The following is a 27,471-nucleotide window of genomic DNA, read 5'->3' on the forward strand; positions in this document are numbered from 1 at the left end:
CTTTGTGATGACCTGTGAGTTTGACTAGTTAAAATAAAAACGGTTTTCTGGTAAATACACTGAGCCAAAATGTTTTTCAACCACTTGGACAGCTTATTTCTAACTTCTAACATCCGACAGGGTTAAAAAAGAGATGAAACAACTGAACGGTTGACTGACCGGAGCTTGACGAATGATTCTAGTGACTGGGAATTTGCAGGAGTGATGTATGAGCTAATCTTCTATTTGTGAAAGGAAATAGCACCAAGGGTGGAGATGTGGGGGTCAAGGAGGAAAAATGCGGCTAATGTAGACTTAGCATGACATTTCTCTGCTTGCTGTTAAACATGCGTGGCCTCTGCCAGCGCTGCAGGCAGCGAATGATGGCGAGGCCTAAACTGCAGCAGAGAAAAATCCAAAGAACGGTATGCAAACTTGACATTGTAGAGGATACTTTTACCAGCCAGTAAGAGCTAACGTCTGATTTACGTTCTTTTCACATTAGTTCTTGTGGACAAGTTCTTGAGTTATAGTTTGGCAAAGCATGGCAAAGGGAAGCCATTTTTCCCTCCCGTCCTGCCAGGCTGGAAGGAAGCGACAGAGAGAAATTTACACTTCACGTCCTCGTTCTGTAGCTGGCAGCAGCAGCAGCATCTGAACAATGAGTCTGTGCCTGAGCTCCCGGCCAAGTCGGTGTCGAGATAGTGAGAGAAATATGGAGGGAGGAGAGAGCCCGCCTGTATCTGCCAACTCAAATGTGTCATTGCGGCGAACGGGTTATCTGGACGGGGCCACGATGAATTGTGCAAACAGGGAAACACGAAACAGTGTGGTGACATTTTTCGCCCTTCAGACAGGGTCATTGCTCTGCTGCATCAGGACATTAACGTGATTGGAAATGTTTATGACAAACTATGTAGTTGTAAGCAGATATAGGGACATATTTTAAAATTGTCAACAATTATAACCTTCATTAAGCATCCATAACTAATGTGTAAAAACACTTAATAGATGATGAATAACTCAGTGTAAGATAGAAGTAATCATATTCAATAATATACAGTCTGTTTATACATCATACATATTTAAGCACTATGCCACTGTATATATGCTTGATTTATACAACATATAATAAAAACTGTTTATATTTCATTAATGATGCTTCAAAAGAGGAGTTACTGATTTACAAATACATTAATAAACACTTAAAAATGTCCTTATGTCCGCTCCTCACAGTGTGTTTAAGAAATTGGTCAAATGATCTATATGAAAACCTGATCTAGATGTCAAAAAATAAAGTAAAAACTTAGTGAAAATATCCTGGCAGATGAGTGTAATGAGGAAATTCATTTCAGCACATCTCATGACCTCACATCCTGTTTCAGCCGGTGGGAGGAAGCTTCAAGTTTAGCCTCACAGGCAACAAAACTCCCCCTGTGGGACCGACTGTATTTATCACAAAAACAGATTACTCTTAGTTATCACTTCATTACAGAGTGGAAACTTTTGCCGCATCTCACATGTTCACGTCTCGCCACTCATCTCGATGAAGGACACCTTGCTGTGTCAACAAAGCAGCAAATAATAGCATCCCATTTGGCGGCAGCTACTGTGTGTTAGAGATTTATGCCACAAGTTCTGCTTCCTCTTTCCCATGTTGTTGCTTTTCAGCTCATCATAATCCAGGCTAAAAACACCGGCACAACAAACAATATACAACAAACCTATATCATTCCTATTAATGTAGTAAAAAAAAAAATACTGCAAGATAAATAGGTTGCCATCCATTAAATCTCTGTTCCTGAATCAGTGCGAGTGCCACCACTGTTTGGAGTTTGTGGGATTTGTGTAAAATTGAAAATAGCTCATGTAACTTTCTCAGGTGTCAGGAAGCATCTGATTCAGAGGTAGTAACTGTTAATTAGGGCTGTTTACAGGGAGCAGGGTTCAATTTACTTTTCCTTGTCCGACAGAGACCAAAAAGTTTCAGTAGCAAGTAAATGCAGCTCTTTATTTGTGGCTCAGGGAGTTTCTTGTGTTCAGCGATCTTACAGACTTTAACATTTATCATCTCAAAGGAATTTAAAGATGTCAGGTTTCCTACATTGTAAATCCACATGTAGCACAAAGGGGGAGAAAGCAAGATGTGAGTTTGTGGTTCTTGTGGGCGTAAAAAAAAATCTCAAGGCTGCACGTTGGGCTCGGGGACGACCTGTCGAGGCTGAGGTGGTCGGGTGTCAGGCTGTGATATGGAAACCAAAATTTAAAGCTTCGGGGATCGACTGTATGCTGGGGAACAATAGAGAGCTGTCAGAGAGACCACCCTATCCCACTTCATCCTGGGCTTTGACAAGTAACCCCAGAAACCAGGAAATAAGAGCCACGGTTGGGTTTTAAATTCCCTCCTCCCAAGATCCGACGCAAGGTGCTGGAGTTGATTGATGAGAGCGTTTTCCTGTAAGGTTATGAGACTGGAGAATAGCTGGCACTGGACCGGTTCAGGGTTCAGATACAAGGATAAACATTGTCTTTTCAGACACACCTCTTCCCCTCGACAGTGATGATTGTTTTCATACATATTTCAAGGAAATTAATAAAACCTAATATGCAACTACAAATTACATGCTCTGAAATATATACATATAAAAACAGTAAAACAGTTTAAGCTTTATAGGCCCACCAAGACTCTGCAGAAATGTAATTTAATTCTCAGTAAGACGCATGGCTTAAAAGAAAACCAGATTCTCTCTTCTTATTGCAGGAGATGAGTTAAGTGGCAAGCTAATTAACAAACAAGGACAAAAATCACAGAGGCTCCTATGGGTAACAGTTTACCACAACATGTAGCTCACACCTTTTGAGCAGCCGTGTCATAACAGCAAAACAAACAACATCCACCTTCCTCCACCCTGAGCTCTGAACCACACTCTCCCTCCAAGTCATTTCCACAGTAAAATGGTCTTTCTGATGCGAGCCCAAAACCTCAATTACACTCTATTTTTCCAAGATTAAATTATACAGTCAATTTAGTTTTACTCAAAAGTCTCCTGTCCTGATGTTGTGTTGACCTGGAGAGGAACTGCAACCTCAGTCAGCCATAAAGGGCTGGCACTTGGTTTGATACCCCTGAAACGCTGAGGGATAAAGACGTCCGGTGGATAATATTTTGATGGGGTTGAAGCAGGATTTAAGACGGCTTGTGAACTTCTCCATAAAAGATTAGAGTGATGAAATCAGACTTTTGTCAAAGTCAATGGGCTGATATCTCAGGACAAATGTTTTTGGGCTTGAAACCGAGCAAATCCTCCTGGCAGTGACAGAGGTGAAGAGGAGTGGGCGGGTTGGGAGTATGACTAAAGGGTGGAAAAATGGTTTAAAGGGTCTCTCCAGTTTCAGGAGCCTCTCATGGCCCAGTGAAGTGGAAGAAAGAGGAAGTATCCATGTCAGCAAGGAGACAAGTAAGGCTCGATACTGCTCCTGCAAAGAGCAGTGTGACATAAAATGTTTTATGCTTTATTTGTTCTGGTTCCTTTAGTGTTGGCTCCTCAATAAACACACAATTTCTTATCTCACTCCCCCAGAAAGACACAAGCATTATAGTCTCTCAGAGGCAGAGCAGAGAACATCAGTGAACCTTTCTCTCCTCGAATCACTTATAATCTGTTTAAAAGCATCTAACAATTTAAGAAGGCTTTTTGTCGCGTTCAAGCATACCAAGGAGGAGGCACGGTATCTGCGGTTTGGACACAAAGCAAACACAAGAGAGAATAAATGCTATGCCTGGATCTCTCTAATTTAATGTAAGTATAGCATGAGCTCATTCCAAAGGCTCTCTCTCTTTCTTTTTCTTTTTTTGTCAAACAAAGAAAATTATGAGCTCACATTTCGAGAAGCCGTATATTACAGCCAGTTTTATGCTCAACCCAAAATAACATAAAAATCTGATTTCCCAGCTATTCTTTTGCTCTGTTCGGCCCTGGCGTAGTTTCAGTGCGACTGCACTGCATCCAAACTTTAATATTGCATTTTAAGTGGAGGCCTTTCTCTTGCTTGAGAGGCTTTTAATTAAATACATTTTTAGCATCAGATTAAAAACTCATTTGGCATTTGCTTTGAGCCTAAACACAAATATGTTCCCCAAAACAAATGTTTGTTTCATTTGGTTCACCTAACTAAGAAGCACAGGGTGCATGTGGCATATACATGTGATGGGAAGGTTCAAAAAGGGCTCTTAAGATTCCTTTTGTGAAATCTTTAGAAGCTTAAGCCCCCTTGGGAGCTGGTGAGTGACTGACAGTACAACACTGCTTTTGTATGAGCGACTGGCCTGGTGTGCATGTACATACATGTACAGTATAATGCTACAAAGCAGAGTGCTGCAGAAATGATGTCATGCAAAGAGCTATTACAGTCCTGCCCTGTATAAATGACAATGAAAGAAAGACTTGCCAGATTTGCATGTCAAACTTTTAGATAATTAAACTGAATTAACATTTGCAAAACGTTTGATCAGATAAGAAGACCACATTTTTTTTACATGTTGTACAGGCATCCATTGAAGGCTGTACAAGTTTGGGTAGGCTCTAAAGAGATATGTAAAACCTGGTCTTCATGGCAGAAAATTAAATAGAAGAACAAAAACATAGTGAATGTAAAAGATCCATGAAACCATGGCAACAGATGTTTTTACATTTTGTAAATATTTTGTAAAACCTCTCAAGACTCGGCACACTGCCAGAGCTAATTGCACTTAAAGAAACTAAAATCACCATTAATCCTCATCATCACTGCAAGTTAGTGGACAGAGCTAAACCTCATAACCCTCAGTGCTAAAATGCCTCCCTGGATTCCCTCCAGATGTGAACCATCTGTTGTGTTCAGTCACTGAGGTGAGACTAGTCGTGTCTATCCAGACGGTGACATCACCCCGAAAGAATGGCTCCAATCCAACATTCAGGCTGTTCATTAATAACGCTGCTGATCCAAGCCTTTCAGGCAGCCCCTCGACATGCACTAAGGTATCCCACTGGAGCACTTCATCAACATTATAAGTGTTTTCTGCCACGGGGATCTGAATGCAGCCTACAGGCCTGAAAACAGCGAGGCCGTGCTGCACCACAGCTCCCCTCCCTTAGAGGTTTCAGGCTTTATGGACGGTCAGGGCATAAACTCGTACTTCAAAAGTGTGAAAATCTGACCCGTTTAAACCAATTTCAAGGATAAAAAGTGACCAGTTTACTGGCTTCAGTACACAGAGATTCAGATGGATTTCCTCCCCATGCAACGCTGCGCCAACAAACTGATGTGTAGCAGAAGCATTTGACATTTTTTCCAATATTTTATATTTAATCACTTTGGGAACAGTGTTGTAGAGTAAAATTCTCCAACAGCAGATCTTATATTTCCAATATTGCAAAGTGTAAATAAATTAATCAAAACAATTTAAGTGCCAAGCCTCTGTTTGGTGATTTCTCATGGCAACATGGCAGATGGAGAAAGAGACACAATGTCAAACTCTACAGCTCTCAACAAACTACGATGGTTCACAAAAAACCCACCGACAGTTCTTAGTCACAGTCACTGCTATCTTAAACAAAAACACTCCTCAGAAAACACGAATGCCAAAACAAACACCAATGATAAATTTAGCATCAATAAATTCATATTCTGAAACTTCCCATCAAAACAAATAGCACGTTCCTGTTGCTGCTATGATGTCACATCATCTTTTTTAAATGTAGGTAACTTTATTTTATGACTGTAATTAACACCAAATTCTTGAGTGGAAGAGTATAGTTACTACTGACATTTACTATCAGTTAAATACAAAAAACAGGCCATAAGATAGCTAGAAAGTAATTCTTTAATTGCGTCATAATAAGGAATGTGTGTTTGTAATCACTGCATAATGTTAAACTCAAGACTTCATTGATTCTACGAGGGATTTGTCAAGCTGTGTGCATCAGTCAACACGTAAATTAAATAAAATGCATTCCCCAGCGATAACCATTTGTGCAGTCTCTAAATAACACACGAGACAAAAGACAACGCACTGCCAAGAAAAACTGATCTATAAAGGGATTAAAAATGTTGAAACAACAAATACAGATGTGGGGATGACATACAGCAATCCATGAGAAACTGAAGCGATGACGTGGCAGGCTCACTCTGCCTCTCTTCACTTTAATTCATAGACTATTTCAGGCAAGTTGCCAAGTAATTTGGATACTGAAATCCCAAACAGGATGTAAGCAGACAATAGAAAGAAGTCATGTCCAGGACCCCAAACACCACCCAGCCAAGGTCTCATCCCCTCTGATCACTCTGGGAGGGGAGTGATGTCACCCGAGCGCACACAATGGCCCACACAATCACACACACACACACACACACACACACACACACACACACACACACACACACACACACACACACACACACACACACACACACACACACACACACACACACACACAGTCCTTCACAGCAATGCCTCACTAAAGCAAATTCTAGTGTCACACCCCACATCCCCGATGACTATCATTTGCATTCCTCCTGCACACAAGGAGATGAGCAGTGAGTGGGAGGATCCAGGGCGAGCAGCTGCCTGGTTGTGATGGAAATGCTGAGTGGACAGCAGGAGGAAAGGAAAGGAGGAGAGACAGAAGAAGACCGGAGAGGAAAGAGAGAGGGGAACAGCTTCCAAAAAAACATGTACAGGAAGTTGTTGTAAGAGGTGGTGGTTTCTGAAGTGTCACAATACAGGAAAGTCCATATTTTGACATCAGTAGTACTGTTGTCAATGATGCTGGACTCAGGAATGATTGTGAAGGAAGCGCAACTTTTACTTAACTCATCCTCAGTTCACCATGCCTTAAAACAAGGGAAACAAGGAGCACTTCACTGAAGATAGATGTTTAAAAGTGGATGACAAACAGACTTTCATTAACAGGCGGATATTGTAGTTTTTAAAGGAAAAATGTGAAATGGTGCATTTGCTGGGGACTATTTTCAGCTGTTGGGCTGTATTATAGGCAGCAGCACTTAATGTGAGACTGACTTAAATTAACCTACAATCTGTACACATTAAAGATGGAAGGATGTTTACATGTTTTGTTGAATTTTCTTCATTATATTGATATACATTATAATATATCATGTGAACCTACAGTACATCTTTATTTGTTGTAATCTGATGACATTTGCTCAGTAAATGTAACAGATGACACGTCGTTTATTTCAAATCACTCTAATCCCCTCACATGTGAGCTATTATTTCTGAAAAATGATGTGTGTCATCTGAGGTCTTGCTCCTACTTTGGAAGTGAACAGAGCCAAAGTCTTATGAAAGGGTTCGGATAAATGACGAGTGAGGACATCTGGGGGATTCAGTCAGGGGTGTGTTGTCTACAGAGATACTGCAGAGACACAGCGGTGAAAGGAAGATGGAGGTGTCAGGAATAGAAATTAGAGCGGAGAGAGACAAACGAGATGAACTTTAGCACGTGGCCCATCAACTAAACAGGATGAGCAACTTTAACTATTCGGATAACATAGAGAGCAGCAGGCTGTATGTACATTATTATAACGTTTAAAAGTTATAGCGTAAAAATAAATTATTTTTATTGTAGAATTCAGATATAATTGCCGTTCGTGGACGACATTACTCTCCGTTTTTACTGATAAATGCTTGATTAACATTAGGAACTGCCACTGGCACCACTTGTTACATAAACTTCTGTTCAGATCCACACTGCAAAACCTATGGATAAATGATTGTTGAATTAATAATGAGGAAACAAACATTGTCTGAAACTTATCTGAAGGAGACACTAAAACGCCACTCTGTGCAGGAATTTCTGATCGTGGGCGACTTGGTAAAGTTAGAGATCCAGTTCGAGCGAATCTAATTTAAAACTAACTATAGCAGCGAGCTTCGACTTTATGCTCAACTTATGATCAAATTCAACTGGTGTACAGGCCAAAACAGTAAATGCAGCCCTAAAAAGACATTGGAATCAGAAAATGGGACATAATAACACAACTAAATCCACTCTTGTTGTAAAAAACAAACAGTATTAAGAATCAATATTATGTGACAACTCAAAAGCTAGAAGGATGACTTATTTGCGCTGGCTAAACACCTGACATATACATACAGACACAGACACATAGACAATGAGCCTAACTATGTACCTAAATGCCAAAAGTGTTCTCATATCTGTTAGGTACAAATGTTCCCTTGTTGCTTTGCAGGTCATCTACACTCTCCTCTTTGGATCTGTCCACTTGTTTTGGCCAGTGTTTGAAATAGCAATGATGACACCTGTATCAGCGGAGCATAATTCTCAGATGACTACATTTTTTTTTTTTCCATTGATGCAGTTGTGGAAGGACGAGCAGATTAGGAAACCCACTTCTTGTGTTTAAAGATGCTGGACAGTGTTTGTCAGTCAGAGAATGAGTAAATGAGTATCTAAGTAGGAGTTGGCTCCGAAGCACTGATGGCAGACTTAAGAGTTTCCTCTGCTGTAGGCCTCAACGTCAACAGACGTTTGTTTGTCCTCAACTGTGAGAAAGAGTAGGTGGTTCTACAGAAAACTATGCTTATATTCACTCAGAGAAAACAAGCTGTAGTTTACTTCAAGTGTACTGAATTCAGATGGAATAACCTTCAAATAAAATACTGCATGCGTGTCCTTCAAAGTCTCCTCTGGCTGGTGGTCACGTTGTAATTTCTCCAGATTAAACCAGTATTTAGATATGCTCACTCTTAAACACAGTTATCTTTAACTGCGTAAATACAACCTTTGTTTAGGGGCAGGCTGATTAGGAAAGAGGTGAGGCTGGGATCTGATGTGCCCCCTGGGAAGGCAAACATTAGGAGATTACCCAGGTAGTGGTTGCACTGTTCGTCAGACTTCCTCCTACTTATTAATCACTCTGAAAAAACAGTTGTAAGTTTATGAGCCAACTTTTATGGCACAAGTGATCAGATTAACAGGTAGACGCACAAGCACACAGGTAGGACAAATCAGGGAGTATTTCAGCCTTTACGAGTACGCTCACCTCCTTGGAATCTGATCAGAGAGTGACTCTAAGCCTATAAGGACTATTTGAGGTCAACGTTAATCCATCAGGAAGCCATCAAAGAGTGTCTGGAAGCAGATCCACCCTGCTCAGCTGACAGCTGGACAGATTCATGTGTGCAAGTGTGTCCCTTCTTCCTGTGAATTTGCTGCCAGGTTACAAGATCTATGTTCCACTGTTTAGGTTTGGTCATTGCAGATGTGTGTGCGGCTGATTTTTAGCACATTGTCAGTAACGGGGAATCTTCGACATAACACAAGCTGCGCCTTCCACCAACCTGAGAAACAACGTTTGTGACTGCAGTCTAAGATCCGTTATGTAAAAACCAGCTGGTACCGGGTTCTTGCCGCTGTGTACACGTAATGGCTGGTGGTTGATGTTTGGACCCGGGGCTCTGAAATCCACCACGTCTGTGCAAACAACCATCACAACATCCTCCTTTGGCGTTTGCCGTTTACATCAAAGTCCAAAGTGTTCCAGGGGTAATGATTATCAGCTGTACCAATTGAGGGCAGCAGACACACGCCTGCCCGGTCGACTGCGCTCACACACAAACACTTGTACACACCTCTCTTAATTTCTCACTACAAGTGTGATCCTTTGTTCGGCAATAGCTGTTGTTAGTCTGTAAATTACAGCCTCTCTGCCTGGCACAGCCCTTCAATCTGAGGCTGCATGATTGATTCCTACCCACAATCTTATATCACTCAATGGTGGGATGACGTGTTTCCATCGTTATGCACTTGGCTATAGGGAACTATTTGTTCCTATCACTGGAGCTGGGAAAGAAAAACAAAATATTGCTCTTTTGAGAACAAAGAAAAATTGGCTGTGCTGCACTTTCACCACCCAGAAGTGCTTTGTCTCAGTTATTCAACCGATGTAGATCGAAATGGCAACAGAATACGGTTGTACTCATTCTTTAGAGAGAACGAAAGTTGCTGTTAAAAGTCGTGTTTATTGCACTAGAAAGTGGAGAAATTAGATCATTTGTATATGTAATGTGATTTTTCTAAAAACAAACTCTTTTGCTCAAACAGAACAGAACACAAATAAGAAAGGAAAATAAATATGAAGCTATCAGCCAAAAAACTGAAGCACTCTATGGGTTTGTTGAGGGTATATGAGAAGGTGAAATATTAGTTATGTAACAGTAAACGTGAGTCGCAAAGGCAAGTACAGAGAGTCCGACTCAACAGGAAAAACATATGTTTGTGTCTTTCTTCATTCAAAAATTGCATGGATAAATGTAACCAACTGCTCTGCTAAATGTGACCAAAAATACGTGTTTTGTTTTTTTCCATGTTAATGTAAGGGAACGGTCAGTGAAAGACTGAAAGTCTCAGTAACAAACTGAGGTGGACAACTCTGAGTGAAAAGTATCTGGAGAAGCAAAATAAGCCTTTAAAGTAGTCAACATGCCTTTCGTGCTACAAACCTCCCGGAGGGAAAGTAGAGGTGACAGGTCAAGGTTGTTCACCCCTGTCACTCTCCAATAGAGAAAAAGACATAAAAAAAACAAGTATACATAAACCAAGCGCAACAAAGTCTTCACTGTGTGCCAGCCACAGACAGAGAGCAAACAACTGAAGATATTATGTTGAAAAATGTAAAAACAGCATGAAAAAGTGATGAAATCATAAAGACAGTCCAATAAAGAACAGAGCGAACACAGGTTAATGAGGGAGAACACAAAACAGAGGAGTCAAGCCCACCTCTAACATGCAATTACAACTTTTTGGACTCTATATCATGTCATCATAACACCGAACAAAAGGTCTTCAGCCAGAGAACGGCTGTAAAATCCCAATGTTGGCCATAAAAGGCCAGCAAACGTCCACGTGAGATTTTTTTTTATCCCGACAATCAAAATCACGTTCCATTTTAACAGTGGAGCCCATGCTGAGGCCCAGGCTGAGATCAGAAACAAGAGACGGGTGGAGAAAAACAACGAGGTGGTGGACAAAGATGGAGAGAAACTGTGAAGAAGAGAGAACGACGCGAGAGAGGGACAGGAGATTAAAAAAAAAAATAGAAACACAGAAAAAAAAAAAATTTGTGTGGACAAAAAGAGAGAAAGTAATCCAGCGAAAGATAAACTCCGTGAATAGGAGGAGGGAAGCAGACATATGGATTTGATTACAAGCCGATGATGTCATGCATGTATGTCAGGTAATCAGCCCCTGGGCTGTGTGTATCACACAAGCATGTGTGTGTCAGACAGCACTGAGCGCACGGGGCAAGACCAGGCCTCATCCGTGATGGCTGCAGAGACGCGGCCTGTCTAATGTGCAGCAGAAATCACACCGAACACAAACTCGTCTCTCAGTGGAGAGGGTGACTGTGTGCCTCTGACTTTGTCTGGTACTGCTGCATGCAGACGGTTGATCAGATAATTGACTCGCACACATTGCTACAGGGCACGAAACAAAAGGGCAAATGTGTGTCACAGACAGACATGCATTCACTCCTGGAGCTCTCACACAGCCAGAAAAAAATGACTGCGATATCTCATGTTTCCATCTGGTTGGGTCATTAATGGTTTATCAGATTCATGCCTCCTATCAGGTACCAGCCTGCGCATACACACACACACACACACACACACACACACACACACTTACAAACTCTAACACGCCTGTCTTTCCCTGCTCACATTCACAAGGCTGTAATGTGCTCCTATGACAGCAGTACTGATCCTTATGTTTGGTTGTGGACTTTGTAAGAACATGAGCATAAAAGTAGAGCCAAGTCTTTGAAGGTGACGCATGTGTTCAGATTCAATGTAGTGATTCAGTGAGAAGATGAAATACTCTCCAGGAAGTCCGGTTTGAAATAACAAGTAAAGTTTCCAACAACAAAACGTGGCTCATATCTTAATCAAACTTAAAGAAAATCAGCAAAAAAAAAGCTCAATAATGCACATTTCCAACCCATATTGTCCAATTTGGATTTTATTACATGCGATTTATGTACCAAACCGTTTCCACCTTCGCAAATGTTCATTGCTGCAACATTTTTGACTTTCTGGTGTTTCCACTCAGATTGTTTGAGGTCAACTAAAAATGTGAGTAAACTCTGTAAATGGAAACTTGTAGATGCACAATTTCCACTTCAGAACTTCCAAAATAGAGTTTAATTTTTCATCTCTGTCTCAACAAATGTCAGGTAAACAGTAAAATTACACCATTCCTGTTATGAGGACAATATAGCCTGAGATAAATACATCCATCCCTCCAAGTAGCTCATGTTTGTCATTCGTACAGGCTTGAAATTTCCATGAGTCGTAGCTCTGAAGAACATGTTGAAATGCCGGAAGAGCTGCCGCCGCGAAAAGCACACATTGCTCATCCAAACCAAATCCCAAACCTCTACATTCTTCTGACTATTGTCAGTGCTATAATCATTCCGTAGAGGTTGCATAATACAGCTTCATCTCCACACCATTTGTCATTTGGCAGAGGCTTGTCGCAGCAAACATGTTTGTGCGGCCTGCTCTTGTGTTTGATCCCCGACATCTGTTTCATGTGTACAGCACTTAGGGGCTCAAAATACGTCCGGAACCAGAAATAGAATCTAATTTTGAATGACCGAATTGTTTGTTCGCAGAACAAACAGTTTATTGCAAAGAAATGTGAAAGAACACAAAACTAAAATACATCATAGTTTAGAGGTGGAGCTCGGTGGACAGTTGTTGGACTCTGTGACACTGAGGCGACAGATTGTGAACGACTGGATTAGTAATTGTCGAGAAAACAATCCCGCTTTACCCAACTGTGCACTACACTGCCCCAATTCTCATGTCCTTATGGAAAAGTATTAAAATGGAGCTATCAAGAAGTTAAAGTGCTTCAGGAAAAACATCTCTTCTAGCAATCAAGTTGTCATAATGTGAAGTGGACACAGGAATTAGTTTTTAGGAGTAAAATTAGAGTCGAGACCTCTTTGCAGTCATTCTGCTTCTACTCCCAAGTCATCCAGCCTCTGATCTCCTGGCCTTTGGCTGTCAGCAGCACATGTGACAATTACCATGCTGTGTTTAAAGAAAGGTCCACCCCATCCCTCTGTTTTCAGTAATAAATAACCAGTTTAAGACTCAGAAAATCTAATTTTGAGTGCTTGCACAAGCAGTATGGGGAAGTTCCGGACCAAAAATAAATGCTATCTTTGGCTTCTATCAGCACTGTGTGCACAGACTGGCTATCCAAACTTCTTCACACAGCCTCATTCATTGTCCTCCAACAAACAGTCTCCTCCAATTGGTTGAAAACACTGTGATTAATTGCAATTTTTTTTACACAAGTCGTCGGGCCACATGTTTTCAGTTTACTTCCTTTTAGGAATTTGCGAGTCGTGTCTGGCTCCCACTGCGACTCACGAACGCTGCTTAATGAACAGACTTGAAGTCGGTGTGTACGCTGGCATCTGGTGTATCAGACAGTCAAGAACACACTAAATGAAATTTTGCTTGGAATACACTGCTGGAACAAGTTGGAAGGTGACTGTTTTACATTTTTGGAAAAGAGGCTGACTAGAAGTTGGTGAAGATGGTTCCTTGCTGACTCAGTTTGAAGATACCAGCCTGGTTTCCGATCATCATTGTAAGCCTGATGTGTAATTACATCCTTTAAAGCCAGACATTAAAGATGATACACAGGAGGCAGTCAGGGACTTGTAGTTGTGCCACGCAATGTTCAGCTGACAGGAAGGGTCACAAAGCCCCGCTGGATGACGTGCGTTGATTGAAAGGTTGTTTAAGCTACGTCGCTGAGTCCTCCAAACACGTATGCTGGTTATAGTTTTACATCAAAATCTTGCCCTCGTGTTGCTTTAAATCAATAAATCTGTTTCCCTGAGAATGGCTGGCAAAGCTCATAACATTTAGCAACAGTGACCTCAGCCATTGTGAAGCCATGACATATTTTATTTAGTGGGAAGGAGACAGGAAGACTCTTGCCCTTGTTATTCCCTCACACTGCTGGAATCACTTATAACATGCAGCCTGGAGCGTACACTGACAGAATATACTCTGTGTTTTTACAAGACGTTATGTATATATGCCTAATTTGCTGTCGTACCATAGGTCATGCATTGTCACCTTTACACCAACATGAGCTCCTGCTGTTTTCTCGCACCGTGTTTGTCAGGAAGTGTCACTTGCCCATATGTTTCTGCACCATGCGGTGTCACCGGGCCCATTGTGTGGATAAACAGGACACATTTTTCTCAGAACAATAGACACTGACAGCTGAGCAATAACCTCCCTGAGAAACCGCCATAAAATCTGCTCCCCTCAAATGACAACAGGAGACATTACAGCTTCTCAAGAATGGATTTAGTCACCAGCTACACGCTGAAAATTTGTATAGTTAGGTAAGAGCAATCTGATAAAGAAAGTAAAGACTGTGGCATTGTGATATGAACAATGTGCCACTGATAAAGAGCAGTGTGTGCTGGTTTAAACTGTGATTAGACTGCAGCATGAAAATCCATTGTTTTTTTTGTGGAACCATGAGCTGAAAGCCACTTTTACGCCCACAGGCAATAAGACGTTGAGCTACCAACACTCATGTCAGATATTCTCACAGTGTTAGCTGCGTGATGAAGAGGAGAAGCCTGGCTATGTGCAAAAGTAGAACCACAGAGTTATGCTTTTATACTTTCTTTGTGCAGATTTAACAAATAAGGTAAGATGTGTTGATGAGAGAGCTTAAGAGGTGCTGGTATACAGATGTTTTTGTTTTCACAGAGCCATGATAACCGTTTCCCTAAATTTCAGGTGTTTATGCAAAGATAATCTAAGCTGCCTCCTGCTTCATAATCGATTAACAGGTACAACAGTATAAGTCTTATCTAACTCTCGGCAAGAAATTACATACGTGTATTTGCCAAAAACCCTAAAAATAATAAAAACGATCATGGATGCTGTCCTATCAGTAGCCTGTTACATTTTGACTGATGTGTACTTTTACTTTCGATACTTGCAAATAATACTTTTGTACTGAAACTTTTGCTTAATAAGGATCTAGCTGACATAATTTAACACATTTGTTCAAATTAATCTGCCACTGTGTGCACAAAAACACCGCTTACACAGAAGCTGTGGTGTTTATAATGTTTTCATTTCTAACATGTCCGAAGCTGAAGACTTTTGACTTTGATTTTCCATAAAATAGGTTGTTAGCTGTGCTAGCATTCCTCCCTGAGAATGAACAGTCACTGCTACCGCAGACTGGTAGCGAGCGGCAAACAGTACACACGATTTTAATATGCAACACTAACAAAGCTTTTCAGTGAAACTGTCAAAATGTCTGGATCAGGATCAGGGTCTCTTAGGCCGGGGTTGTGATATACATTTTACATTTGAAAGATATGCGTGACATCTCCTGTCTTGTTCGTCACCACTGGTCTCAATTATAAATCCTCATCCAATAATTTCTGATTAACTTTGATTATTTTTTTCCCTCCCTCCTCGGCTGAATAAATGACTGAGGTTGACAAGAGCCAGAAGGAAATACTGTAACTCAAACTCCTCGTCTCTCCTCAACTACTGCGCTGCCTCTGCAGCACTGACAGACCAGGCAGATATTTCACACTTTACATACGTCAAGAAAAAAACCTTTCCCTCGTCTCTGCCACAACCTTTTAGTTAAACAGTTACTTCAGCAGACTCGCTCAAACGCTCAGCCATGAACACACCACACAGTCACACATACGAGCAAGCACACCCCCTTCTTGCGAGCCTCTGCAATGCAAAGCTCCATATAAGGGCATGTTGATGATGTAATGGTCCATAGGCAGGGAGCACATCCCTTATTGTTTGGTCTAACTGCAGGAATGCCCACATTACTAAGGGAGTGAGACACAGAGAGAGGAAGAGTTGAGCATCGGGTGCATGTACGGCAACATAATGAGCTTAAGGCTGTAGAGCTGGGAGAGCCTTTGACACAGGTAGGAACACTGAACACAAGACTTTTTAAACTTTTTAAACAGTTGTTAATCTCTTGATTAGCGTCAGACATGCAGATGTTTATGGCAGCATCATTTCATGCTGGGATTCTTGTGTACTTTCGAATAGTAAGTTTCATTCTGTGTATTTTTAAGAGTTTTCTTTTTTGCTTTAGAGTTGCTATGTTTAGTGGAGTTACCGTTAGTGACGGCTGAATCATACGAGGATTACATCTTTCAAACAAATGTCGACCAAATGTCGGCAAAAGTCAAAAACTTTTTTTGGAAGTTAAAATTACAAATTTTGCTGTGTAATTATACACACACTGTTTTGGGAAAGTTTATAGACAGTTTATTGTCAAATTTAGCAAAATGTTACACATTCATGAGGAAATTGTGGTACAAATAATAATTAATTGAGCATGAATAAAAGTAGCAGCTAATCTAACATGGTGAGGAGTCTGACTCTGGTCTACCGTTACAAAATGATCTAACGATATTAACTATTTAGACTGTGATGAGGCTCAAATCTAAAGAAATAAAATTTGAGGAAAGAGCTGTTCAGCATGTCCCACATGTAGGGACCATGTCAAGTTTTTGTTCAGGAGTTTGTCAAGGTGACATATTTGTGGAAAAAAATGGCAACTTTCTTTTACATAATATAGTAAACATTAATTATGCAGGAATAAATTTGTCAAGAGAAGGAAAAAGATGAATTTAGCCCCTTTTCTTTCTGTTTGGACCGTGGTTGTTGTGATCAATATAGATAGACAGATTTATATCAGGAGTCACCTCAAAAACGTAATTGAATAAAACGGCAACTATTTTTAGGGAATTAAATAATTATTTGTGGTGCTTAAACACTTAATGGGGTGTTTTTAGGTGGCACAATTTCTATAATGTGTATTCAGCAGTTTGAGCATGTAATCTAATTGATCACCAAATCAAAAAGAAAACTGTTTTAGTGACATCTCGGTCTCTTTTGCTGACAAACCATGCCATTAACCACATTACCACAAGCAGGAAGTTAATAAATATCACAGCTACATATTTCACACATTTTGATTGCACTCTCGGGGCATATCACTTAGCCTGCGTGGACTTAAAATACAGTCCATGCACTGCATCAATCAGCGTCCTCCCTTCAAACTGTGCCACACAAGAGGGCATTCGACTCCACAATCCAGCGGGGCTGGTCATGTGTGCACAGGATATATCGGTCTGTACATACATGACCTAATCACTTGTGGTTAGGAAACAGCACAGCAGCCCTGACATATGGAACGTGTAACACAGCTTTAAGCAGCGGCTGAGCCACAGTTTCCAGCTTTGGGAGTCACTTAAAGAGAGGGAAGCCCTTGGTGAAGCTGTGCGGGTGTGACTCCCTAATAGGTTTGGTTGACTGCTCCCAACTGGATGTTTCCTTTTCTTTTTTGATGGGCTTTATGTTTTTTCTTGCATTCGAGGGAAAGACAAAAATATATTTGCAAGGAAGCCAGAAACAATCCAGTAAAGTTAAAATATCCATTTTAGCACCCTGACCCACCATTAACTCGGCAAGCCGTTTTTCCATGACAATTTAAGGATCCACGGTGGTGGTCATGCATCCGTTTTGGGGAGAAACCCAGTGCCTGCTGCAAAGATTGTACAGGCTGCAGGGCGGGTGGGAAGATGCCTCGTAATATTGACAGCAATGAAACTATTATGTCACCAGCTTTATGTGCAGCACTTTACAATTCATTCCTCCAAAATATTCAAGATGCAGGAATCTCTGTGAAAGAGCTGCTTTCTGACAATGCTGAAATAAAATATGATGGGGTTAGAAATGTGAACAGATGCTGTATAGATCAGCTGTATTATTTATGTATTCCCAGAATGCACATTGGAACTGCTTCTACTGACTTATATTAGATGGTGAAAGGCGGTCAGCTGAGCTACTACCACTCGTTAAAGTGTGGTTGGTCTCCAACATTAGCTGAGGGTCAGCTGCAGGATAATATATTTTCACCAAAAGGTCACTGCGTGTGTTGTTGCCCCAACTTTATAAGATGCAGATGTACAAGCCTGCTTGAAATTATAACAAACAACAAAAATAGTCTCAGATGTGGCTCTGCTGGCCAAATACACTGATCTATGTGTGTGTCCTCGATGAGAAAATGTCCAGGATAAAATAATCTCAAAATGTCCTTCTCCATCGGGAAAAGAGTAATATAATCCCTCTGAGGGATAGAAGTGATTTCACTGGTGTGAGGCGAGCAGTTTCTTCTCTAAGGAACTGCTTTAATTAAGGCAAAGTGGTCTCGCATGCAGTATACTGGACTTCGAAGCGTTTTAAAAACCAGAGATAGGCAGAGTTTCCAGTCCTCCTCAGGAAGAAAGTGTATTTTCTATTTTGGCTGATGACATCACTCGAAAAACAGCAGGACCGAGATAAGAGATTGAGTAAATAGTGATTACAGGCGAGTTCGCAGGAGAGATGTCTGCTTGTTTTCAACAAGTTTCGCTTAGCAACCTTGTATTTGTACATACACAAGCCACTCAAAGAAAATGTCATTTTTCAACACATGCATCTTTCTCAATCGGACATGTATACTTTCTGTCATGACACGCTCTGGTGCCCTTGTTTTTTTTTTTTTTTTACTAGCTTCTCTAACAGCCAGCATATAACAAAGGCAAACTAAGTCAACAGACAGAAAAAAAAAAAAAAAAAAAAAAACTGAGCACCTGGAAGAGTCATAGACTTTAGAATAAAAAGGGGTCTTAACAGTTTTTTGGAGGGATTAAGGTTTGGTTTACAGAGGCTTAAACTGCTGGAACAGCAGCCACAATAAAAGAAGCTCTACCAAAGTGTAAAAATACTGTTACATAAAAGTCATTCATTAAAAATATTAACTTAAATAAAAAGTACAGCAGGATTAGCATTAAAATATACAAAAAAGTGAAAAAGACTTTCAGTATCTGTTACTCTTACAGTTACTGATGCATGAATGTGTAGGCAGCATTTTAAGGTTGTGGTGAGCGACAATGAGACTACTTTGAACTTCTTTATCTGCTGGAGGGTAGCCGTATTTATAATAATACATCATAATCTATTCGTGGATTTTAATTGTATTGATAGACTGAATCTGAAACGTAAAAAGTAAGCTTTTGAATAAATGTAGAGGAGGGAAAATGACAATATTTGCATCCAAAATACAGTGGAGTATAAAGTGGAACAAATAAAGTGAAAGTTCTTCAAAATACCTGGGCAAATTTACTTCTTGATTTTCCATCAAGAGTCAAACAATGGCAAAAGTTCTTACAACATTTACAGCTTCTTGAAATGTGGCTGCAAAAAAAAAATCCAACATCCACTCAAACCACACTGATAATAAATTCAAAATTATTATGCATATCCGTATAATATTTTATGGAGCGCTGTTTGGCCTAATTACAACACATGGACTGAATTACATGTGTCCCCCGAACCCTCACCCACCCATCGGCAGCTACTGAAGAAAGAAATGACATCCACTCTACTGCTGAGAAGTGACCCACCCTTCTGCACCACACTTACATCATGGCCCACAACCCAAGTATACATGTGGAATTAGTGATCTCTGAGAGTGTGCGTTTGTGTGTGTGGGGGGATTTCTGTGTAAACTCTGTGGGACTGTAATTGCCTTTGGAAGCAGGGGGAATTCCTTTAAATGTATAAGAAAAAAAAACAAAAAAAAACTGGGAGGGTAGGTGGTGGTGGCTTTGGTAAGGGGGAGGAGGGCTGGTAGTAGAGGAACCCCTTAATTAAAGGATTGTTCCATGCCAGTGGGCCATCTGTGTGGAAATGCCTGGCAGCTGCACACACGGCAGTCATAACATCCCTTCCCTCGAGGCTGTAGGTACTTCGGCCCGGAGATGTACGCATGTCCCAGACGTCCTGACACAAAACGCACTGCAACTGAGTCAGGTGGCACAACTCCGATATACGTTGACATCATTGGAGTATTTTGGGTTCCATATATAAAAGTAGAAGACATAATTAGATGTGGAAATATAAGTATTACATCTGCAACGCTGTTATTTCTTGTTATTTTCTGAACCTGATTTTTTCCGTTTGTATATCAGTTTTGGCAGTAAAAAAATGTTGTATGTGCACAAGTGCTCCAGATTGGAAGAGAAATGTTGCTAACATCCTTTCTGAAGTTAATACACTTATCTTTGCTTTTCTTGGGTTGATTTTAAACTCTGTGTGTATGTCTTATCTACTCTCATTGACTTGCACTTGTGCAATGTTGTGACCTCCCTTTATGAGAGCACACTCCTGCAGTCTATGAGAACAGTAACAACTTGAATACAGAGTTTGTGATGAATCCAGGTCATAAATATGCTTATATTTTGATTATTATATGTAATTTAACATCAACATCAACATTTGGCTGCGTGTCAGTTTTTTTTTTATCTGATTTCACAGAGGACACAGAAGGTCTTACACCTTTCTACACCATCTATGGAAACTTTCTGAACTTCACTGATTGTTAAACTCAAGGGCCGGTATTTACAGTAGGAAATCAGGTTTCCAAACCATATGAGGATTAGTTGGCAACAAGGGAGCAAAAAAAAAAAATTAACCACAGGTATTTCAGTCTAAGAACCTAAAGTAATGCTTTTTTTATGATGTGTTAAATTTTCCATGACATAAAAACTTTAGTCCTCCTTAGAAATGTGGGGAAAATAACAGTGTTTATGATGTGTCAGTGCTTGGAGAAGTGGACCCTATGGGTAATGACAGTAGGGGTGTAGAGTTTCTTTTGCACCTTTCATATACAGCAAGCCAAGAAAGAGGGCTGGCATTTCAGGTTTACCAATGATTTAAATTTGTGTTGCTTCAAAAATTCAGGGGAAAGTGAATTAAAAAATTAATCCCAAAAAATGTTAAGTGAGATAAATATAGTGCAACAAAGAAAATCCAGCTGCAGTAAAGTTTTATTTTTGCTCTCTTTCTACATGCAAAAAAGCCGATTCTGAATCAAATGTCTTGATCTTGTTTGCCTTGTTTTTGTGTTTTTGCAGGTTAAAGCTGTTGATTGATCAGGAAAAGGACTACCAAGAACGAAAAGACGAAGAGAACAACAAAAAGGTCGCCAGTCTGAAGGAGGAGCTGACCAAACTCAAGTCATTTGCGTTGATGGTTGTGGATGAACAGCAGCGTCTCACCGAGCAGCTGAATCAACAGACAGCGAAGGTCCAAGAACTGAGTGCCAGTTCTTCACAAGCCCAGGAGGAGCTGAGCTCAGCTAATGCTCGTCTGCAGGAAGAGGAGCAAAAGGTCTTTCGCTTGGAGGCTAAGCTGCGTGACCAAGGCGGTCGATACCATCAGGAACAAGAGGCCATGACTGCCAAATTGACGAGTGAGGATGCCCAAAACAGGCAGCTGCGCCAGAAGCTTTCCGCTCTCAGCAGGCAGCTCGATGAGCTTGAGGAGACCAACAAGACCCTGCGCAGAGCTGAGGAGGAACTACAGGAGCTGAGAGACAAAATCAGCCGTGGCGAATGCGGAAACTCGAGTCTCATGTCGGAGCTTGAAGAGCTGCGGAAACGGGTACTTGAAATGGAAGGAAAGGATGAAGAGCTGATCCGAATGGAGGACCACTGCAGGGACCTTAACAAGAAACTGGAGAAAGAAGCCACCCAAAGCCGCTGCCTGAAAGCTGAAGTTGATAAACTGAATCACAGAATTATGGATTTAGAGAAACTAGAGGATGCTTTCAGCAAGAGCAAGCAAGAATGTGGCTCACTCAAAACTAACTTGGAGAAGGAGAGGACGGTGTCAAAGGTCCTGACCAGTGAACTGGAAGTGCTGAAAGTCCGAGTCAAAGAACTGGAGGCTGCTGAGAGCCAACTGGGAAAGACAGAGTTGATGCTGAAGGAAGATCTCACCAAGTTAAAGACTCTGACAGTCATGCTGGTGGATGAGAGGAAGGCGATGGCAGAGAAGCTAAAGCAAATGGAGAACAAGGTTCAGAACAGCACTGGAAAACTTCAGGCTGAACAGGACAAAGTTACGTCAGTCACAGAGAAGCTAATTGAGGAGAGCAAGAAAGCGCTGCGATCAAAGGCTGAGCTGGAGGAGAAAATGTGCAGCGCTACAAAGGAAAGGGACGCCTTGAAGGCCGAGCTGAGAGCTGAGGAGGAGAAGAGCAATGATTTGGAGTCTAAGATCAATATGATGAAGAAGAGGTTGCAATCCCTCGAAACAATAGAGAGAGAGTATCTGAGAAACAAAGCAAAAGAGGAACACATCAAAACACCGATTGCCAACCGCTTCCAGCAAGAAGACAACAAAGTAAAGGATTTGACGCAGGAAGTTGAGCGCCTCCGACGCAAATTAAAGGACATGAAAGTGGTGGAAGGTGATTCATTAAAAACAGAGGAGTTTGAATCACTGGAGAAAAGATACACCAATGAACAAGAAAAAGCTAAAGTGTTGATGGAGGAGCTGGAAATATCCAGACAAGAGCTTTCTAAGTACCAATTGGCTGAGAAGAAAGAGTGCAACCAAGAACATGTTCTTTATAAGCGCCTGAAGGAGGAGGAGGCCAAGTCCAGTCACTTGACCAGAGAGGTAGCAGCTCTGAAGGAGAAGATTCACGAGTACATGGGAACAGAGGAGTCAATTTGTCGCATGAAAACTGACCACTCCACACTGCAGAGAAAACTGACCCAGCAGGAGGTCAGGAACAAAGAACTCGCCAGAGAAATGGAGACGCTCACTCGAGAGCTTGAAAGATACAGACGATTTAGCAAAACTCTTCGCCCGGGCATGAACGGAAGGCGCTTTTCAGACCTGCATGTTTCCACCAAGGAAGTCCAGACGGAGCCACTTGACCTCATGTCTCCAAACTGCCAGACAATGGCACCACTGGAGCGAGCCGTGGTGAACGGGAAGCTGTACGACGAGAACGAACCTGAAGACAATGCAAATTACAGCAACGAGCTTCAGCTCACCAAGTGCAGCCCATCCCTCATCAATAATGTAAATAATCTAAACAACAACATGAGAAGAGCGCGAGGCCCGTTCCTTAAAAGCAAAGACGCCCCCCATCAAGTGAACGGCAAAATGCAGCCACGGCAGAATGGCAACCATGTCCAGCCTGGAGACGTGGTGTTGACCCACAGTCCTGGGCAACCTCTGCACATTAAAGTGACTCCTGACCACGGACACAACACCGCAACGCTTGAGATCACCAGTCCGACCACAGAAAACACCCAGTCATTCACTAGCACTGCCGTCATACCCACAAGTGGAGGTCCACCCAAACAAAGAATCACCATCATCCAGAACGCCTCCATATCCCCAAATGCAAAATCCATTTCCCCAACAACAAAATCAAAGTGTCCCCCCATGTCCGATGAGCCATGTTCACCAGATAGAGCCCTATCACCTTTCGCCATGGCTACATACTCCAGAGCAATGACCCCAGACTCTTGTGGCTCTGTAACACCAGACAGAGCCATGTCACCAATACAAATTGTATCAGTGACGACAGGCACCCCGGACCGCTCCCTCTCCACGGAGCCAGTGGAGGTTGTCGGAGGGCATGCCGTCTTCCGCGTGACCCCGGAGAGGCAGAGCAGCTGGCAGGTCCAGAGGTCCAACAGCTCGGGACCCAACGTCATCACCACGGAGGATAACAAAATCCACATTCACTTAGGGAGCCCGTTCATTCAGAGCATCAGCACCCCGACACAGACGCTGACTCCGTGCCACTCGCCTGGACTCCAGGAGCAAAGGACTCAGGTGCTTGCAAATTGCAGCACTCCTGCTGCCAAAGGCAACAGCAAAATCACAAGTAGCATCATGATTAAGCCCACCTCCACCCCAATCCAAAGGCCATCACAAATTACAGTAAGTAATGCCTACGATTGACCTGATAACCCCAAAACCCTCCATCCCATCCTTTGTTACTGAACCCTGCCCATAAAATCCATTAGTCCCTTACATCCAAAGCCTATACCCTAATACATGTCTGTGTTTCTTCATTTACATGGTTGAATGTTTTACTCTTTATTTTGGTTGGTTTGCTCAGTTCTGTGTGATAAAGTTCAAACAACTGTTTGCCTGCATGAAAAAAAAAAAAAAAAAAAAAGATTTGAAAGCATTTGAAATTGAATCTGACATAACACCAGGTTTTAATTTATGTGCACTTACTGTATTGTACTCAATGGCACATCTGCCATGTAGTCAGACTATTCACCCTGATGTATCATACCAGTTTTATATTTCATATTCCACATACTGCATTATGATTAAGTTGTTTGATTTTCTGAGAATTAAAGTGTGCAAAAAGAAGTGTTACGTTTTTAGTTTGTCATCCATGCTTGCCAACTTCATTTATTCACTAAATCCAGCATGTTTTGAATGTGTAAAATTGAAAATAATCAGAGGAAAATGCCAATAGATTGAAATCCCCTGTTGGATGAGTTTTTGGTGCATGCACAGTAACGTTTTAACACCAATATTTCAATCCAATGTGTTTATGTTACACAGTGTACAGTCAAAAGATTACATTTCCTCAGATGTGAACATAAGACTGTCACCTCTTTGTTAGACCTAATTAAATCATACCCAAGTGGACGAGTTGTCTGAAAAACCTTTGTGCTGCTATTTGACCAGAAGACAGACTCACAGATTCTCACGTGTCTGCTTGCTCAAGTTAAAATCATAGGCTGATGTCATAGTTTCTTCCTGCATCCAGAGCACAGAAACCCAGTGACCGAGAATGAAAACCAGTGTGATGGGAACTTGGAGCTCTCTTAAATGACACAATGGAAACTCTGCTTTAAACCTTTAAACCTTCGAGTGGTGTGCCATAACGCTGCTCGTGGAGGTGAAAATGCCATATTTTGTAGAATTTATTCTTCTCCAGTGGACATAAATTTATTACTGAAGCTATTCAATGGACCACGAAAATGTCCATGAATGGTGTCACAAGATTTTAAACTCAACTAATCTTTTCTAAAAAACTATTTAACCCTTGGTCTCACTAATAGACAAACTAGTGTCTGTCCGGTCCTCATTGAACTTTTAAATTAGCAGCACGATACAATATTGTTATTAGGGCCATACTTTCAGTTCACCCTCAAGATGCATTGATCCACATGGAATCGGCACAGCATGACAAAGCCAATCTCTTCTTTCAGCGCCGTAAATCAAGAGGAAAAACTGCCCTTTAGTGCAACCCAGGAAACATACAGTAAACATCAAAAAGCCCCTTCAGAAAACCTGATACAACGTTTGGGTCTCAGAAACACTAATGTATTTGTTGATAGTTTAACCTCAGTGTTCGTTCAGCTTGTTGTTCAAGGCACAGTAACCCAAAACGTCTGTTATATTTTGCCGTCTCCCATGATTCATGTTCATTTGAAAATGAGTCATCTGCACAACTTACAAATGCTCTGCCATGTATATGCATTCTTCTAAATGGGGTTTTATGTGCTGTCAGTGGAAAAGTTACCACATACGTGCGATTCATTTCAATTGAATCTGTGCCAAAGATCAGAACGAGAAGATGAAGGGATGGAGAATGAAAGCATCTGGGACTGGAGGAGAGGATGTGGGATGATTCTATCTGTTACGACACACTAATCAATGTCATGTCTCAATATAAAGATGCAAAAGAAAGTCACAGGGGACAGAGGAAATAGACATTTAAAAGGCCTTTTCTTACAGTGGGATTTCCTATCTCTCTATAAAAGTAGGACTCTAAGTCAGTATAAATTTAAGTAACTAAAAGGAGTGATATGTTCTTTAGTACAACAAGTACACAAAGAATCATAAATACTCTCTGCATTTGATCAAAGAATGAATGGAGAGCTAGTAGATACACACTGTTTGCAGCATATCTGGGGATTATGTGTGTACCTTTACAGCAAAGTGAAGAAGAAGCAGCAGACACATTTGGGGAGAACTGTTCAGAGACATGTTGTCAGAAATGTCATTTATAATTTGGGGTTTAAGACGTTGTTCTCCTTAAAGCTCTTAAACTTTCCAAAAAATAAATAGAAATCAACAGGAGCATGAAAAAGGTGCAATAATACACTTTAAAATGACTTGCAAACAGACGGGTATTGTTGTGTGGACAGAGATGCAAAGCAATACTTTACCCAGTGTGATTTAGATGGAGGAAGACAACTGTTGCAGCAAAGTGGCAAACCAAAAACACACACACACACACACACACACACACACACACACACACACACACACACACACACACACACACACACACACACACACACACACACACACACACACACACACACACACACAAAGCCAGTGTGACAACGAGGAGATGATTAAATCAAGCATTAAATCGAATGAGTGAGAACGAGCGCAGCTGTGGAAACCAGATCCAAAGCTGTCTGGCTGCGATGAAATGATGCAGGGGCTAAACAAGATGCTATTCATTAGACCACTACTTGAGAAAGCATCCAACAGCTGGGATTACTGTCTGCGACCTCAATTACCCCGTGACTCACTTTAGATTTATCTGATTCATAAACTGTGCAGCCAAGGAGGACAGATCTGCGCACGGTATCCCTGCCAGATTGATCAAATGAGTATCATGTGACGCGCTGCAAGCCAGAGGTTATTTCTCTTAAAAGCCTGCAGTGAAACTCACTCCTGTTGGCTGAGAATGACGCTGTAATCACACTTAACTCCCAATATTACCGCTGATTAACAGCAGCATTATCGGGGGTGAAATAAAACATCAAAATGCACCAAACATCCTAACGTAATTTTAAACAATCAGCTACTGCAGGCAGGAAAGTCTAATCATCCCTCTGTCAGGCCTGAGAAAAAAGTTGTGCATCACATTGCAGGCGAGAGCGGATTTCCTCGTTTTAGTCCATGATGCTAATAACTGCAGAGGAATTCGCTCACCTTCACCAACAGGCTCCATAAAACCAATAAAAAGTGATACGAGTGGCTCTGTCTAAACAAAAGGCTCCGTGCTGTGCGAGTGTGAGAGCACCGACGCTGTTAAAGCAGCCCTCGCTCCCACCGCAAGACAAGCACCAAAACAAACCTTGTGTTTGGTTACCACGGAAACAGCTGTGCCGGTGTTGCAGAGTGTGGGGCAGAGGAAGTACTCAGCTGAACTCCTGCTGCACTGCTGATACAGGAGAGAACAAAGCCGCAACATTAAGGCCTCTTTCCATGTAAAAGGAGGAGTGGTGGACGTGGAGTCCGTTCAGATTTTCTGGCCCATTAGCTCTGTCGAAGCACAGGCCCAACCTTTTCTGAAATGTATACCTCGTATGAATATATAAGGATACAGTTCACTGCAGATTTTTGTTAATTCTATAAAGCCCAAAGTACACATGACCATATGCAAGTGCTTTTCTCGGAGAGGAGTTTGGTGTTCAGAGGTTTGCTGGGGAATCATTTCAGTGATGATGAAACTCGTGGAA

At 41.5% G+C, this 27,471-nt stretch overlaps 3 protein-coding genes across 5 annotated transcripts in view; 1 reads left to right on the forward strand and 2 right to left on the reverse strand.

Annotated features, from left to right (window-relative positions):
• LOC138620752 (collagen alpha-1(VIII) chain-like) overlaps window positions 1–27,471 on the reverse strand; it is a 97,078-nt gene that overhangs the window by 66,273 nt on the left and 3,334 nt on the right. The gene's annotated exons all lie outside the window — the stretch shown is intronic.
• filip1l (filamin A interacting protein 1-like) overlaps window positions 1–27,471 on the forward strand; it is a 60,514-nt gene that overhangs the window by 30,556 nt on the left and 2,487 nt on the right. For 2 of the 3 annotated variants that reach the window (XM_069698211.1, XM_069698212.1), the window contains exon 5: window positions 21,067–23,902. In XM_069698211.1, coding sequence (XP_069554312.1) covers window positions 21,067–23,902 — 2,836 coding nt within the window. Of the gene's footprint in view, window positions 1–15,917; window positions 16,021–21,066; window positions 23,903–27,471 lie in introns of those variants that run through there. The other variant, XM_069698213.1, reaches the window with a different exon arrangement.
• LOC138620750 (epithelial cell-transforming sequence 2 oncogene-like) overlaps window positions 1–27,471 on the reverse strand; it is a 46,886-nt gene that overhangs the window by 8,868 nt on the left and 10,547 nt on the right.

Source organism: Brachyistius frenatus, unplaced genomic scaffold (assembly GCF_029030835.1).
Source record: "Brachyistius frenatus isolate BFR_SWC_R1_liver_20210118 unplaced genomic scaffold, ASM2903083v1 Contig_26, whole genome shotgun sequence".
Taxonomy (NCBI): Eukaryota; Metazoa; Chordata; class Actinopteri; family Embiotocidae; genus Brachyistius; species Brachyistius frenatus.